Here is a 15,265-nt window from a genome sequence, read left to right as displayed (position 1 = left end):
CAAAGTAATTTGAAATTATTCATGATATTTAAGTAAAGATTTATTTTATTTTTCCTAATAGAAATTGAGTGACTCTGTTTTGTCATTTTCTTACAAAACTAATCTTTTGTGTAACCAATTCTTCTTTTTTTAAGCCACCCAAAGTTTTTTAGGAGGTTTCAACATTATAAAGAATATCATACTACATTCCAGGAACAACATTTAATTACTTGGCTTTTTGTTGTAGTGGTTATTGGCAAACCACTGTCTAATTTTTAAAATGTTCCTTAATCTTTGCTCATGTCTATAGGCCAGCATGGAAAAAAAAAAAAATAGCCTGAGTAACAGACACAGTGGATAGTTTTTTTATTTTTTGGAATATATAATTTTTTTCATTTCTATTCCTGTTTATTATTATTAGCCTTTTCTCTTCTTGCAGAACTTTGGCCCTGTAGGATCCATCTAGAGTACATAAACTTTATATTCTGCATTCTATAAATTTTACTCATTTGGAATCTTAGCTTTCTCTTGGTATATATAGTGAGTGCTGCAGACAAAGTTCTTGAAACCAGAGAGGATCACACAGTTAACAATGTTTATAATGTCTTTGTCTGTCCTTTCTTTCGCTGTCTCCTTTACTGCACTCTTTGTCTGTCTGACTCTCACAGGAGACATGGATTACAACTGGTTGGACCATACGTCTTGGCATAGCAGTGAGGCATCCCCAATGTCTTTGGTGAGACATGTGGAGCCTTACTATTTAATTTTCGTTTTTCATTTCACTTTTCCTTTTTGATTTACACCTTTGCATGTTTTCTTTTTTGTATCTTTTTTTTTTTTTCTTTTTATCCCACACCTGTAGGGGACAGTCAAAAGGGAAAAAGAAAAACTAGTGAGCAGGCAGTTTTGTCGGACTCTAACACCAGGTCTGAGAGACAAAAGAAAATGATGTACTTTGGTGGCCACTCTTTGGAAGAGGATTTGGAATGGTCTGAGCCTCAGATTAAGGACTCTGGGGTAGATACCTGTAGTAGCACAACCCTTAACGAGGAGCATAGCCATAGTGATAAGGTACTGAGATTGTGGAGCCTGCCTTTTAACCTGCTCATTTGGTCTTCGTTTGCTCTCTGTCACTCATTCAAACAGAACATAATAAAAGGACAGGGCATTTCAAGGGTCAATGTAGCATTTCTTAAGGTGCAGAAAAGAAAAACAAAACCAAAACAAACAAACAAACCAAAATACTTCTCGCTTGTTTTGCTGTTTTTGTTGTTTGACGGCATACCAAAAAATAAGTAAATGAAATAAAAAAATTAGGATCGAAGGAATGCTTTGTCTACGGTCGCATGAGAGAACTTTGTGATGTTTTTATAAACCACAAATATGAAGAATTTTTGGATTGGCTTATTTGATTGCTTGCATATGTTTTCCTTGGGATGAAAATTAAATTATTAATAGTTTCAATCCCAGGCAAAAGGGAGATAATTGGGTCTGTTTGCACAGAAAAAGTTGTTTTTCTTTTTTCCCTTTCACTGTCATTTTGCTCTTTTGTTTTATTGTCATAGCATTTTAATGTAGTATTAATTAGTACTAGAACCATTGCCATCTGCTTTGGTATTTATTATTTTTGCTTTTAGTGTAGTGAGACTTTTGAAATCTTTTTACCATATAGATGTGATTGATTGGAACTTGTCTTTTGCCTGCCAAATTCTGCATGAAGATGTGCATGTTACTTTTAGATAACTGTGAAACTGTGATTACACAAATCATTTACTTTGTTATTTGACATATAATTCATAGTGGATGGTGTCATGATTCGTAAAGGGTTTGGTTCTTCCCTGACGAAGAGATAAACTCCTAACATTTTCAAGCTGCTTCACAGTGGATACCGCTGAGTTAGCCAACAAAGTTAATTTACTAAATGGATCAAAGACCTGAAAGAATCAATGAGCCTACAAAAACTGAGAACCATAAACTAGCCTCACCTTTGAATCTGGCCTGTTTTCTCTCATGCATATTCAACTGAAAAGTTACGGGGGCTTGTGTATCGTTACAGTTTTAACCTAGAAACCTGTTTTAAGGAAGCCCTCATCATAGGTTCAAATTTCATGTTTTAATATAACTTTAGCTTTTAACTTTTACTGTAATTAAGTCTTTCAGAGTCTTCCAAAAGCGTTTGAAGATTAAAATACCATTTTTAAATGAGTTTAGCTACATAGAATTTCAATCTATCTTTTTTGTCTTGTCCATTTTTAATTAATCTTCAGCGCGTGGATAGTTTGCATGTGTTTTCAACATTTCTCAGATTTTATAGAACGATATAACTGCAGTAATGAGTGAGGGCTCTGTTAGAATTTGAAATAATTGGATTTTGAAAAATCTTGACCTTATAAGCATAATGTAGTATGTGCTTTTGATCAATGTTTTGAATACAAACTGGTTTGTGTAATCATAACACTTTGGTAATCAGGAGTTCAGAGAGATTGTACAACAAGGGGTCCTTTATCGAAAAAGAACATTAATTTCTTTGTTTGTTGATGCAATATGTCAGCACCCTGTGACGTGGCAGCCATCTAAAGATGGAGATCGTTTAATTGGTCGTATTTTGTTAAATAAACGTCTAAAAGATGGAAGCGTACCTCGAGATTCAGGAGCAATGCTTGGCTTGAAGGTATGTGATGAAACATATGAGGTTTTGGCTCTCCACTCCTTTGTAGATTTATGAGAAAAGCAAAAGGTATAATAACTCTTTCCAATCTATATTTAGTGTTTTTTCCCAATTTTCAAGAATTCCCAAGCATTTGCACTCATTAACCAAAACTTGTGCATGTTCCAAGTAATATTTTTTATCCAGTCAACGTGGAATTTCCTGGTCGATACTAAAAATTTATTGTTAGACCCTCTTTTAGAAGAGTCTTCAAAATACATTCTTTGCTAATGAATTCCTTTTTCCTATTTTTTTAATGCCCTTTTTCTGCCTCTGGAAACTTTTCTTTTGTTGAGCTCAGTAGAGCTCTCCTCTGCTTGCTGGATGGGATGCTGCCCGATTCATGAATTGTTTAGTAAAGCCAATTAGATCTTCAAATTTACTTGGTTGAATTTTGTTTTTTAACAATTGGAATATAATTTTTGTGTAAGGGTAGCACAATGTGTGTGTGGGTTTGTGAGTATGCGTGTGTATGAGGAAGAGAATACCGTTTAAAGTCTGGAAACTCAAAAATACGTATGCTAAGAGTTTTAATATAAATCTTTATATATATTCGACTATAAAATACCAGATAGTTATTTGGTAAGTAGATCAAATAGAGCTCTGTGGGGTTATTTGTGTGTGTGTGTGTGTGTGTGTGTGTGTGTGTGTGTGTGCGCGCGTGCATCTGTATGACAAATTAAAAACTGAAATGAAAAAAAAAAGAGTAAATGGTTGTTAGAGTTAAGCAGTTGCCACAGAAGTTGTCCCATAGAATACAGTGAATTATTAGAAAACTTTGGGTGTAAGTGGAATTGCCCAACTAATATTTATTGGGTGACTGCCATGGAGCTGACACTCATCTGAGTGTTTTACTTCTATTGTGTTATTTAACACACCAGATGAGAAACAGGCTTAGAGAGGTGTCATAACTTGCCCACGGTCACAAAGAGGATGATGAAGGTGGGATTTAAATCCAGATCTGTCCAACGGTGTTAGAACAGTGAAGAGTAGAGGTTAGGAAGTCTTGGCTTGATTCCTGGTTATAGCAGTTATTAGCAACATGACATTGGCCAGCTAACCTTCTCTTAGCCTCAGATTCCTCATCGGTAAAATGGAGATGATAATGCTTATTGAGTTGTTATCATAAGCTTAAATAAAGCACTACACAAGCATTTAGCACCGTGCCAGGCACACTGTACGATTTCAGCAATAATAATAGTGTAGGTGATTATTACTATTGAAGGTTATCAAGCCAAGGAAGTTTAAAAATGGTAACATAAGGATGTTGGCCCATAATACCTATACATTTAATTTGCAGAATGAAACATAGGAATCTTCAGTTAATATTAACTGAACTGCACCTGGGTGTGAATCATTGCAACTTGGGATTAAATACATGCAATAAGTCAGTGATTTTTAAAATTCAGATATCATTCGCTCAATTTAGAGAAAAAAAAAATAACTAGTTAATGAAATTAATTACCACTGTTTGCTTAACATGCTATAAAGGTGATATAGTGATTGAATGGTAGTTGATCAGAAGCATTAATTTTTGTAAGAGGCCAGTCTTACAGGTACACATATGACTCCACAGCATTATTGCTGACATTTTTTTCCTTTTTCTAACAGATATATGTAAATAACAACATAAAAGCAGAAAAAAAATTGGGATGCCAATGGTTTAAAGTTTACATGAATTCAAATGAGATTCAGTACACTTTGTAATTTTCTCAGAAAAAAATCCATCATCATCATATACATTACCAATGTGCCTAAAATATTACTAACTAATGAAATTTTAGTAGACTATCATAACTGTCATCAAAGTAACAAATATTTATATGATCATGATATTTGAAATCTACAACTAGAAATGTTAATATAGGGGCTCCTGGGTAGCTCAGTTGGTTTAGTGTCCAACTCTTGATATCGGCTCAGGTCACGATCTCATGGTTTATGAGATCGAGCCCCATGTCAGGCTCTCGACTGACAGTGTGGGGCCTGCTTTGGATTCTCTCCCTGACTCTCTGTGCACCCCCCTCACACTGTCTCTCTCTCTCTCTCTCTCTCAAAATAAATAAACTTAAAAAAAAGGAAATGTTAATATAACTATATAGTACTGTAATAGAATGTTTTTAGAAATGATAAAAATTATTCTTTAAGACAGAAATTACAAATTATTCAATTTTTTCTAAGGTATGCAATATTTTTTACAAATAATAGATTAAATTGTGAAAATTTTAGAACATGTGAGAATAGTTCACATGTATTTAGTTCCTAATAACAGTATATTATTTAAAAATTATTTTTAGAATATTATAGTTTTAAAAGCTACAAATTGTCTAGTTATTTTTTACTTGAATCTGCAACTATGTTCCTTTGAACAGTATGCCTGTTTTAAACACTTTCCTCTTTTAAACAGGTTGTAGGAGGAAAGATGACTGAATCAGGTCGGCTTTGTGCATTTATTACCAAAGTAAAAAAAGGAAGTTTAGCTGATACTGTAGGACATCTTAGACCAGGTAGGTTTCTATCTTTGATTTTTTATATTTAAACTGTTAAACTCAAGTAGTTATAAAAAAGTTACCCTCATTTGGAAGTGATTTGACCAAAAACAAAGGCTTCTTTAACTTAGATATTTAAGCTTTATTCATTAAGGGAAGTATAACTATTGTTTCTGGAGTCACATTAGATAAAAAGATTTTTATATTTACTGATATAATTTTTTTGCTGATGGATACTCTTATTGTGTATCTAGAATTATTTAGCTTCTTGTAAGCCTTAATTTTTCTTTTGAAAAAAATTCCAACAGTTTAGGAAACAAACTTCAGGGATAAATACATATTTCCTAAAATGTGTTACTCCTTATCTCTTTCGTAATGGATACTATTGGAGAGATCTTTGAATGCCTTAGAGAAGATGTGATAAGATGTTAAGCGTTAAGCTTTTTATAAGAAACTTTAGATAAGGTGCTTTGTTGCATATATATTGAAAACCTTAGAATATAATCATAAAGTTTTCAAAGAGGTAACTATCCACAATTAGATAGTTTCTGGAGTTAGACTCCTGTTAAGAAACCACAGAGATAGCTTTTATGTAATTTTATTCCTCAATCCCTTTGTCCTTTTGGGTAAAAATACTAATCATCTCATCATCAAATTTGATGCCAATGCAACGGTTGTCAGTAGGTCTTACTCCATAACGGTGATTGTATTCTATGGAGTTCATTACAGTTTAAGATTGCTTTTGTTTCAAGTGTATTTTATGGGATTAGTTTTTCTTTCTAAGATTATCATTACTGGAATGTACTATAGGTGATGAAGTATTAGAATGGAATGGAAGGTTCTTGCAAGGAGCCACATTTGAAGAAGTATATAACATCATTCTGGAGTCCAAACCTGAACCACAAGTGGAGCTTGTTGTTTCAAGACCTATTGGGTGAGTTGGTCTGTGCACTCTCCACATGTGCCTTATAAAATTGACTACCATTAAACAATCTGTAGTGTGCAAATTACCTGGTTGTTCCATAAAAATTATTGTTTTGAGGACAATGCTTCTTTTCATTTTTATTAAAACAGCGCACCAAAAATCATGGCATCACTTTATCTTATCATGCTAGAATACACAGTTCATTAGAAAAGAAGAAGAAATATTTAGGTGTTTATTATTCTTATTGTCTTAGTGGCTTGACAGATGGCCAAAGGCATGGTGGGAGAAGGAGACTTCAGTAACTGTTACTTTTATTTCTTTTTAAGAATTTTATTTAAAAAACTTTTTTTCCCATTTTTAAAAAATGTTTAATTTATTTTGAGAGAGAGAGAGAGGGAGAGAGAGCACAAGTGGGGGAGGAACAGAGAGAGAGAGAATCCCGAGCAGACTCCACACTGTCAGTGCAGAGCCCAGCGCAGAGCTCCGTCTCATGAACTGTGAGATCACGACCTGAACCAAAATCAGGAGTCAGATGCTTGACCCACCGAGCCACCCAGTTGCTCCAGTAACAATTACTTTTAGAAGAAAAGTTTCATGAACTGTGGTCCTCTACATTGTGAAAATGAGGGTCAATGAATTTTCTGTATTTTTTCAAAATGGAGATTTCAACATAGGAAAGAGAGGGCCTAAGGGCACACTATTCCTATCAGAAGGTACAGTGGAAGGAGCAAAATGACATCTTTAAGGAAACAGACCAAAAAAATAATCAAATACCAAAGTACTCCTTTTGTAATTTTTACTTATAGATGAAATTAATGGTTTCCAAAAGTTGGCAATAAATATCATCCTTTGTGCTTATATTATGAAAATTACTCATTAAATATCAGCAGTGTTTCCCTTACAGAAGCTTATATTCTAAGCCAATGTAAAAGATATACTTGTAGCTAAATAAAAGCAATAAATATATATATATACACTGACAGCAGCAAATTATTAAATACAAGCTGGGGTTAAGAGTATTCGAGGGTGGAGGCTATAGAAATTGTTTTTTGTTGTAGAGCACTAATGCTCCATTTTCATTCATTTAGGAAATATTTGAACTATATTATTTTGCACTCTTTTTATGTTGGGGAAAATGACTCTACATTGCTAACTTAGTTTTATTGAAAACTTTTTATTCAATTCAACTTTATTTACTGAAAAAGTTTTATTCACTACTCACATTCAGAGTAGTGAATCTGGCACACGACATTGTATCTATTTTTCATTTTGTCTTTTCATAGTTTTGTAATATGATAAAACTGCAATGTATTAGCTTAGTGTATTAATCGAATCTATTTGTTGGTATTGAAGGATCTTCTAATCATATTTTTGTTTACTATCTTTAATATTCTTTTATGTACTTTTCTGAATGATCTTAACCTTTAAAATCTACCTCTCCTGGCAAATCTCAAACAAAAACGTGCACATTTTTGGTGTAAATGCAGTTACAATTTTTGAGTCCCAATGAAAACCATGGCTGCATTTTTTCTCAATGGAGTTATTGCACTCCATTTCAGTAAAAATTTCAGTCACAATCTGAATCTTTAAATATTTCTTTTAGTTATATTTTATTTGCATTTCAATGTTACTGAATAAAGAATAGAATAGAATTCAAATGTATTTATCATAAAACTTATCTTGAATTCAAAAATTCATTAGCATGGATAATCAGGTAGTGAGGCACATAGAAAATAAAGTATGTGTTTTTTATAAATCTGCTCTAAGTGCATATGACTATTCCTTTTTAAATAATTGGGGTTAGCTCAGAATGTTTTTATTAGCAATAAAGTACCACAGCTTGTTTTTTCTTATTTATGTAATACACAATTTTGTTCATTTTATACTGTGCTGTTATATGTGGGTTGATAATAGTCAAAATAGCAGTTGCATTAGTTGTTGAAACAATTTCTTGTTTTCTTATTCTATCATTTCAGAGATATCCCTAGAATACCTGATACCACACATGCGCAACTGGAGTCTAGTAAGTTTCATTTATATTAGAAGAAAATAATAATGTCATTCAAGTATTTAATCAGTTAACACAAACTAAGAAATATAATAATCTTGTTATCAAATATATAGTCATATACAAATGAAAAAATTTAGCATTATTTCATGTTATTGTGAGATAAAGTACAAAATTCTATAATATTTTAAGAGTTTTTTTTAATCACACTATCTTAAATACTACATATTTTTAGATAGCTTTATTAAGGTATACTGCCATAAATTGCACCTAAGTGCACAAGGAGGTAAGTGTTGACATACAGGTGAAACCATCATCAGAATAAAAATAATGAACATACCCATCTCTCCTAAAAGAGAGAGCCCTTTCTTCCTCCATTTCTTCTAATTTTAAAATTTACTACTTTTTTTGGGGGGGGGCGGCGCACAGGTGAGTGAGGGGCAGAGAGAGAACGAGAGAGAGAATGAATGCCACAAGGGGCGGAGAGAGAGAGAAGTGGAGCTCACCTGGGGTTCACGTTCACCCAAAGCAGGGCTCGAGCTCACCTGAAGAGGGGCTCAAGCTGACGAACTGTGAGATCATGACCTGAGTCGAAGTCAGTCACTTAATGCCTGAGCCACCCAGGAGCCCTAAAATGTACTATTTTGTAAACTAACTCTCAGTAAGTGAGGGGAATATTTGGGGTAATCTAGTGAATAATATTCTAATTTATATTTTTAGAAATGGGATAGTAATTTCTGACTTAACATCAGAGTGGTGAAGGAACAAGAGACATATAAGTTTAAGTAATGTTAAATTCATAAACGCTTTTTATTACTTGTGTCTGAGTGCTATTTCAGATGTTAAACAAATGGATTTTTTCCAATGAACTGTTTCTTGATTGATTGAGAGAAGAGAGGAATAGGTTTGCCATTTGAAATAAGATGATCAGGATAGACCATACTGAGAAGGGAAGACTGGAGCAAAGATTGGAAAGAGTGGCTTTCTGGGGGAAATGCTTTTCAGGTATGGGGACTGGGTCATGCTATGGCTCTAAGGCAGGAGAGCCTAAGATGCATTTAGGAAAAAGAAGGAGGCCAGTGTTGCTGCACCAGAGTAAATAGGGGGGGAGGATGAAGGGTGAGGAGTAATGGCAGCCAAATTGCATAGACTTCATAAGCCTCCCTAAAGACGACTTTGTTTTGGGCTTTTGCTCTGAGGGCAATCAGTAGCTTCATAAGTTGGTTTTGAGGAGAGATTTATGTTTTAAAATCTGGCTACTATGTTGGAACTAGTTTAAATGAGTCAAGAGTGAAAGCAGAGAGGGCAGTGAAGGAACTATTTTAATCTTTAGTGTCTTATTTGGATACTTAGGCCATTGAAATCTTTAGTATCTTATTTGATGACTTAGACATTGGTGGTAGCAATGAAAGTGATGAGAAGTGATCGGATTCTACAATAATTAAGAATATACTATGAGTGCCACCTTGGTGGCTCAGTCGGTTAAGCGTCTGACTCTTGATTTGGGCTGAGGTGAGATCTCATGGTTCGTGAGATTGAGCCCCACATGGGGCTCTGCACTGACAGTGTGGAGCCTGCTTGGGATTCTCATTCTCCCTGTCTCTCTGCTATTGTTAGTTAAGGTTTGGGAGAGTCAAAAGTTATTGTGGATTTTTGACTGTGTAGGGGCTAGAGCCCCCAACCCAAGGGTCAACTGTATTAATATAATGATAATTATTATATATATGATATCATTATCGTGATCATCACTGCTCCCATTTTACTGGATGCCCAGGATTGTGCTTGATGTTGTGTCTACATTATCACACTTATTTCTTACAAAAGTCCTATGAAATATGTACAGTTCTTATTCACTTATGTAACATCACTCAGGTATTGTATGAGCAGGGTGGAACCTTTTATCTTATTATAGCTATTTAAAAAGTCCCTAGTCTATAATTTTAAAATTGTTTCTGAGGAGATAGGGATCCTTTCTCAAATCAAATTAGAATCAATCCTTTATTCTTTAAATGTTGAAGAATAGGTTTCTCCAAGGCCCAATTATTAATCCTCTTAGTTCCTCAATAAATCCTTCTCTTCATAATAGTTTTAATTGCCGTATGACTCTTAAATTTATATTATCAAAATGATCCGTCATTATTCCTTTATCCTTGGATGTTTAAATAATATGTTAAGTGTCTTCCTCTTACTTGAAGCTTAACATTGTAGAAAACTGAGCTTACTTCTCACCATAAAGCCATCATTCTTTCCACTTGTAAATATTATATAAGGTATCACTGTTACTTCTGATGCCAAGACATAAAGTTTCCCCCTTCATTTTAGACTATACCCTTTTTAGAAGTGTGTTTTATCCACTCATGCCTCCAATTTGGCGGACACTTTACGGTTTGATTCCTAACACTAATATCTACTCGACATTTGGTCCCATCCCTACATCCAGTTACCTGCTTTACATCTCCCCTTGGATGTCTCAGAGGTATCGTGTTAGTTCTAATTAACTTCTCTACCCATTCCTTTTTTTTTTTTTTTTTTTTAATGTTTATTATCGAGAGACAGACAGACACAGAGCATGAGCAGGGGAGGGGCCGAGAGATGGAGAGACACAGAGTCAGAAGCAGGCTCCAGGCTCTGAGCTGTCAGCGCAGAGCCCGACATGGGGTCGAACTCACAAACCGCGAGATCATGACCTGAGCCGAGGTTGGAGGCTTAACCGACTGAGCCACCCAGGCACCCCTCCACCCATTCCTTAAACACAGGACTTGTCCAGTGTTTTACATCCCAAGAAATATCAGCAGAGTCTTGTTCAGAGAACAAGACAGAGACATAAAGGATTTTCTTGATCTCCTGTCTAATTACAAGGCTTGAAATCTTCATGTTTCTCCCTTTATCTCTCATGTCTAATTCGTTTCCGAGTCCTCTTTTGTTTATTTTGTGATATTGCTGAATTCTTTCTGCCCATTCCATCTTCACAACCTTTCCCATTATTATTTTACTGAATTCCACTTGTTTTGAGGTGTTTTCCCTCTCTCTCAAATCAATTCACACTTCAAATAAGTGGTAAAGTCATCTTCTTCAAATGCAGTTATTGCCTCACTCAGAAGAGAATGAGACAGTAATGATTAATACTTGATTAGTGCCAAAATGTGTAGCCCAGAACTCCAGGCACTTAATCCCCCCACTATCCCCTTAGCTCCATTTTTATTCACTTTCTGAGTCGTTCCTTCCCCTCCATAGAAATAAATTCATATATATAACTTCTGAGTACCAAGGCTGTGCTTTCTCTGCTGTAATGTCTCTTGTTTCATAGACCCTCTCTTCCTTTCTGCCCATCTAATTTACTATATTCTTTTCCAGATATGGTTTTAAAGTGTCACTTCCTGGAAACGTTTCATGATTAATATTATAGTACTTATGTTTTTAGCATTACAAGTTTGCATCGCCTTCAACTTGCTTTTTTGATTTAGGTTTTGATTTTTCCAGAGTTTCTATTTTTAGAAATTTCTTAATATGTTATGATAAGATACGAGTTTAGTATATACATAGCAAAGTAACTAAGTCCTGGCATGAAGTCGGTCTTTACTATAATTGGCAGAGAAAATGTTTCACTCTTGGTCTTAAGAGAGTCGCTCAGCTGTACTTACCCTTTCAAAACATAGCTGTAAGTTTATTTGGAATATTGTGGCTAAGAAAATGGTCTATATAATCATGTTTTGTGGACGTTTTAAATAAATAAATACATAAGTAATTTAAAAGATATGTGGTAAAGATTATTAAATGCTAATGAAGAGTCATCATTATTATTTCTTATGTATAATTGCCACTTCAGGTTCCAGCTCATTCGAATCTCAAAAAATGGATCGCCCTTCTATTTCCGTTACCTCTCCCATGAGTCCCGGCATGTTGAGGGATGTTCCACAGTACTTGTCTGGACAACTTTCAGTATGTAATCACTACATTAATTTCTCTTTTTGGAATACCAAGTATTGTTAACACTTTATGACGATAGCATTTTGTAAACCAACTCCTTCTTAAACTATAATTTTCCTTTTAACCATCAACTTTCTCATTCTTAGTAATTTCAGTTAATTGAAATTTAAATTACTTAGCATAGTATTTCTTTATTAGAGTTTATTAGGTTTTCTGGAATTTGCAGTCAAATGCTCTACCACTGAGCTATACCCCCTAGGTTTTCTGGAATTTAATGAGAAAATTTGTGATGCTATCTAAAATCTTTTTTACCTTAGTAATTTTATTCTAAAATTCAAGGTTATGATTTTTGCTCAGTGTCTTAAAATGACTATAACTTGTCCTAGACTTTTAAGAGAAATAAAATTGATGTATTGTACAAAGATGGTATATTTAAGATGAAAGTAAATTTTATACATTCCCCACTTTTTGAGTTTAAGGAAATTTGAATGTCATAGTAAAGCATTGGGGTATGAATATTTCTCTCAATATAATGGTACTTGAGATGCTTTGGTCAACAGACAAAACTAAATAGATGGTAAAATATTTAATAGATAACTGAGTATACTGTGTGATTACATAGTAGTGATCCCTAATTTGAACATTTTATAATAAAAATGAAAAATTCAATAAGGCATTATCTGTCCATATTAGAAGAGCCTTGCAAACTTGAGCCTTCAATTATTATGAATTTCTTCAGTTGTCATTCTCTTTTTAAACTATTTAAAATATTAAAATATTGAAATTCATGTTGTTATAGTTTAGAAACATAATGTTGATGAATCAGTAAACTTGCATAAACTTGCAATTTTATCACTATTAAGAACTATTTAGGTTATCAAAATTCAGATACTGAATTTTGGATAAAAGATGTTAAAATTAAAAAATAAACTATTTTTGGGCTGGTGTTTTAAGAGCAATAGAAAAAGCTTCTTGTTTAATCAGCTTTGAAATTTCTTTTTTGGGGGGAGTGTAAGGGAGGTGTTTGATTTTTTTGGTGAAGAATTTTTATTAATTAAAAGATATAGGAAGTATAAGCAGAATTAACAGATTTAAATTATTGAAATAGTTCTTAGACATGTCTGTTCTGGGACTATTTTGATCACAAAGGTGGCAATGACAGAAAAGTTGCACAAGAAAGAAGTTGAGATACTTACCAGGAACTTGTAAATGTCTTACAAAAATGAATTTCTTCTCTTTATTATTTTTGTTTACTTTCTCTCATGAACAGAGTGAACCTTTTCATTTGAGGACAGTGGTCTTTTTTTTTTTTTTTTCAGTTTCCATCATAAGTAGCATCTTTCAACTTATTCCTTTACATATATTGACAGCACAGATGTTGTCATTTGTAGTTACAAATATATGTGTACTTTCACCATTTTAGAAAGTGCTAATAGACATTAACCATTTCTTTTAATTATTATGGATTCAGTGAAATAGTCCATCTTTAAATAATGCATAGTATGACTGGATGATGCCAGTACATAAATAAATGTGTGTGTGTGTGTGTGTGTGTGTGTGTGTGTGTGTGTGTGTGTAGTTGGCTTCAGTTGGTGGAAGAGGGAGCGGAAGTTAGACTTCATAGTAAGTAAGTATTGCTTTGTTACTGACTTTGAAATCCCAGGGCGTATGGAAGTGGGGGGAAGATTAAGGAGTGTAGTGCAGGCATTTAGACAAATTTCAAATTCAGCTATTTTTCATCATGGTTCAAAATGAATATAGTAGAAAGGTAAGACTTAAATATTTTAGGGAAACATAAACTTAAAAGTTATACTTCTAAATATATAATTAATGATTTCAAGTCATAATATTTACATTTATAAATGATGTTAGTTTAAAATCCATGTAATTATAGTTTGAAATGTGTACATTTTATCATTTTCTTATGACTTGGAAGGGATATGTTCCAGTAAGATGGTGTTAATAAATACTATACATATTTATTGTGGAAAATCTAGAGTGCAGATAAATACATAAAAAATAAAATCACGTATAACCTGCCACTAAAGTGTAACATTCACATACATATAAATGTTTAAACAAAACTGATAAATCTGTGTATAATATTTTGAAATCTGCTTTTTTTACTGAGTAATATATTGTGCACATTTTTCTTTAAAACTTTTTTCTTTCAGAATTTCTCTTAAAATTATTTTAATAGCCAATATACCATTTTAACTTAATTCTCTATAATGGGACATCTTGCTTGTTCTTAATTTATAGTACTATAAACAATGATGCCATGGAAATCATTCAGTATAACTCTTACTTATTCTGTTAGGTCGAACAAAACATTCTTTTGTCAGGATAACTTTTCAGAAGTAAAATTACAGGAAGAGAAGGAAAGAGAAAAAAATTTGAGATTCTTGAAATCTGTTGCCAAAATTTTCCTCAAAAATGTTTGTATGAAATTAATCTTCAATCATTGACTCAAGAAATATATGTTAAGTTCTGGCCCTGGGTCAACCTTAATCCCAGTTGCTGGGAATATAACCGTGAACAATCCGATAGACACAGATTTCATCTTCATGAAACTTAATTTTATTTTCATTCTTTGCATGCAGGAAACATAAGCAAGATATCCTTCTGGATATAGTGTTTCCCTTTATATTTAACCCTATTCCTGCCAACTGGAGACCGTTTTGGTTTTCTCTAATGATGTAGAGTTTAGGTGTTATATATCACCTTTTGGGAAAATTCCTAGGAAGTCGCAAGGCAACATTACAATCCCTATATCCTTCTATTTATTTTACCTTTGGGCATTTTTATTCTGGTGAGTTTTTACCTATGCCCATAGCTCACAATTTTATGGCATTGCTAATTCTGGAGAACAAAGAAAATTTGTACGGTGTATAAGCTGACCTCCTAATGTATCAGGTCAGTTCGTGGACTGATATTTTCTCAAGTAGAAATATACATATAATTTAAATTGTTGTTTAAACTTTCATTTCAAGGCTGTTGATATTTTTAAAACTATGCAGTTTATTTCCTCTCTATGCTTGAATTCTGCTGTTGCTGGTTATTATTCTAGGGCATAAGTATGAAAGTGCCATAAATGTATTTGGTGAGAAAATCATTTTGAGTTCAGGTTTATGACACCTGGACTGTATGTTCGCCTTGGCTGTGTCAAAACTCTCTTATTTTGATTCTTTTTAAAACTTATGTTCTTCCACAGTTTAATAGTTTGCTTCTTT

General features: G+C 33.5%; 1 protein-coding gene across 49 annotated transcripts in view; it reads left to right on the top strand.

Annotated features, from left to right (window-relative positions):
• RIMS2 (regulating synaptic membrane exocytosis 2) overlaps nt 1-15,265 on the top strand; it is a 612,588-nt gene that overhangs the window by 312,499 nt on the left and 284,824 nt on the right. For 27 of the 49 annotated variants that reach the window (XM_045453946.1, XM_045453948.1, XM_045453960.1 and 24 more), the window contains 6 exons: nt 648-715; nt 2,531-2,650; nt 5,091-5,190; nt 5,983-6,106; nt 8,074-8,120; nt 11,932-12,044. In XM_045453946.1, coding sequence (XP_045309902.1) covers nt 648-715; nt 2,531-2,650; nt 5,091-5,190; nt 5,983-6,106; nt 8,074-8,120; nt 11,932-12,044 — 572 coding nt within the window. Of the gene's footprint in view, nt 1-647; nt 716-841; nt 1,051-2,530; nt 2,651-5,090; nt 5,191-5,982; nt 6,107-8,073; nt 8,121-11,931; nt 12,045-15,265 lie in introns of all 49 variants that reach the window. The other 22 variants (XM_045453947.1, XM_045453935.1, XM_045453941.1 and 19 more) reach the window with 1 other exon arrangement.

This window comes from Leopardus geoffroyi, chromosome C3, assembly GCF_018350155.1.
Source record: "Leopardus geoffroyi isolate Oge1 chromosome C3, O.geoffroyi_Oge1_pat1.0, whole genome shotgun sequence".
Classification (NCBI taxonomy): Eukaryota; Metazoa; Chordata; class Mammalia; order Carnivora; family Felidae; genus Leopardus; species Leopardus geoffroyi.
The sequence above is the reverse complement of the archived record's forward strand: the minus strand, read 5'-3'. Positions and strand labels throughout refer to the sequence as shown.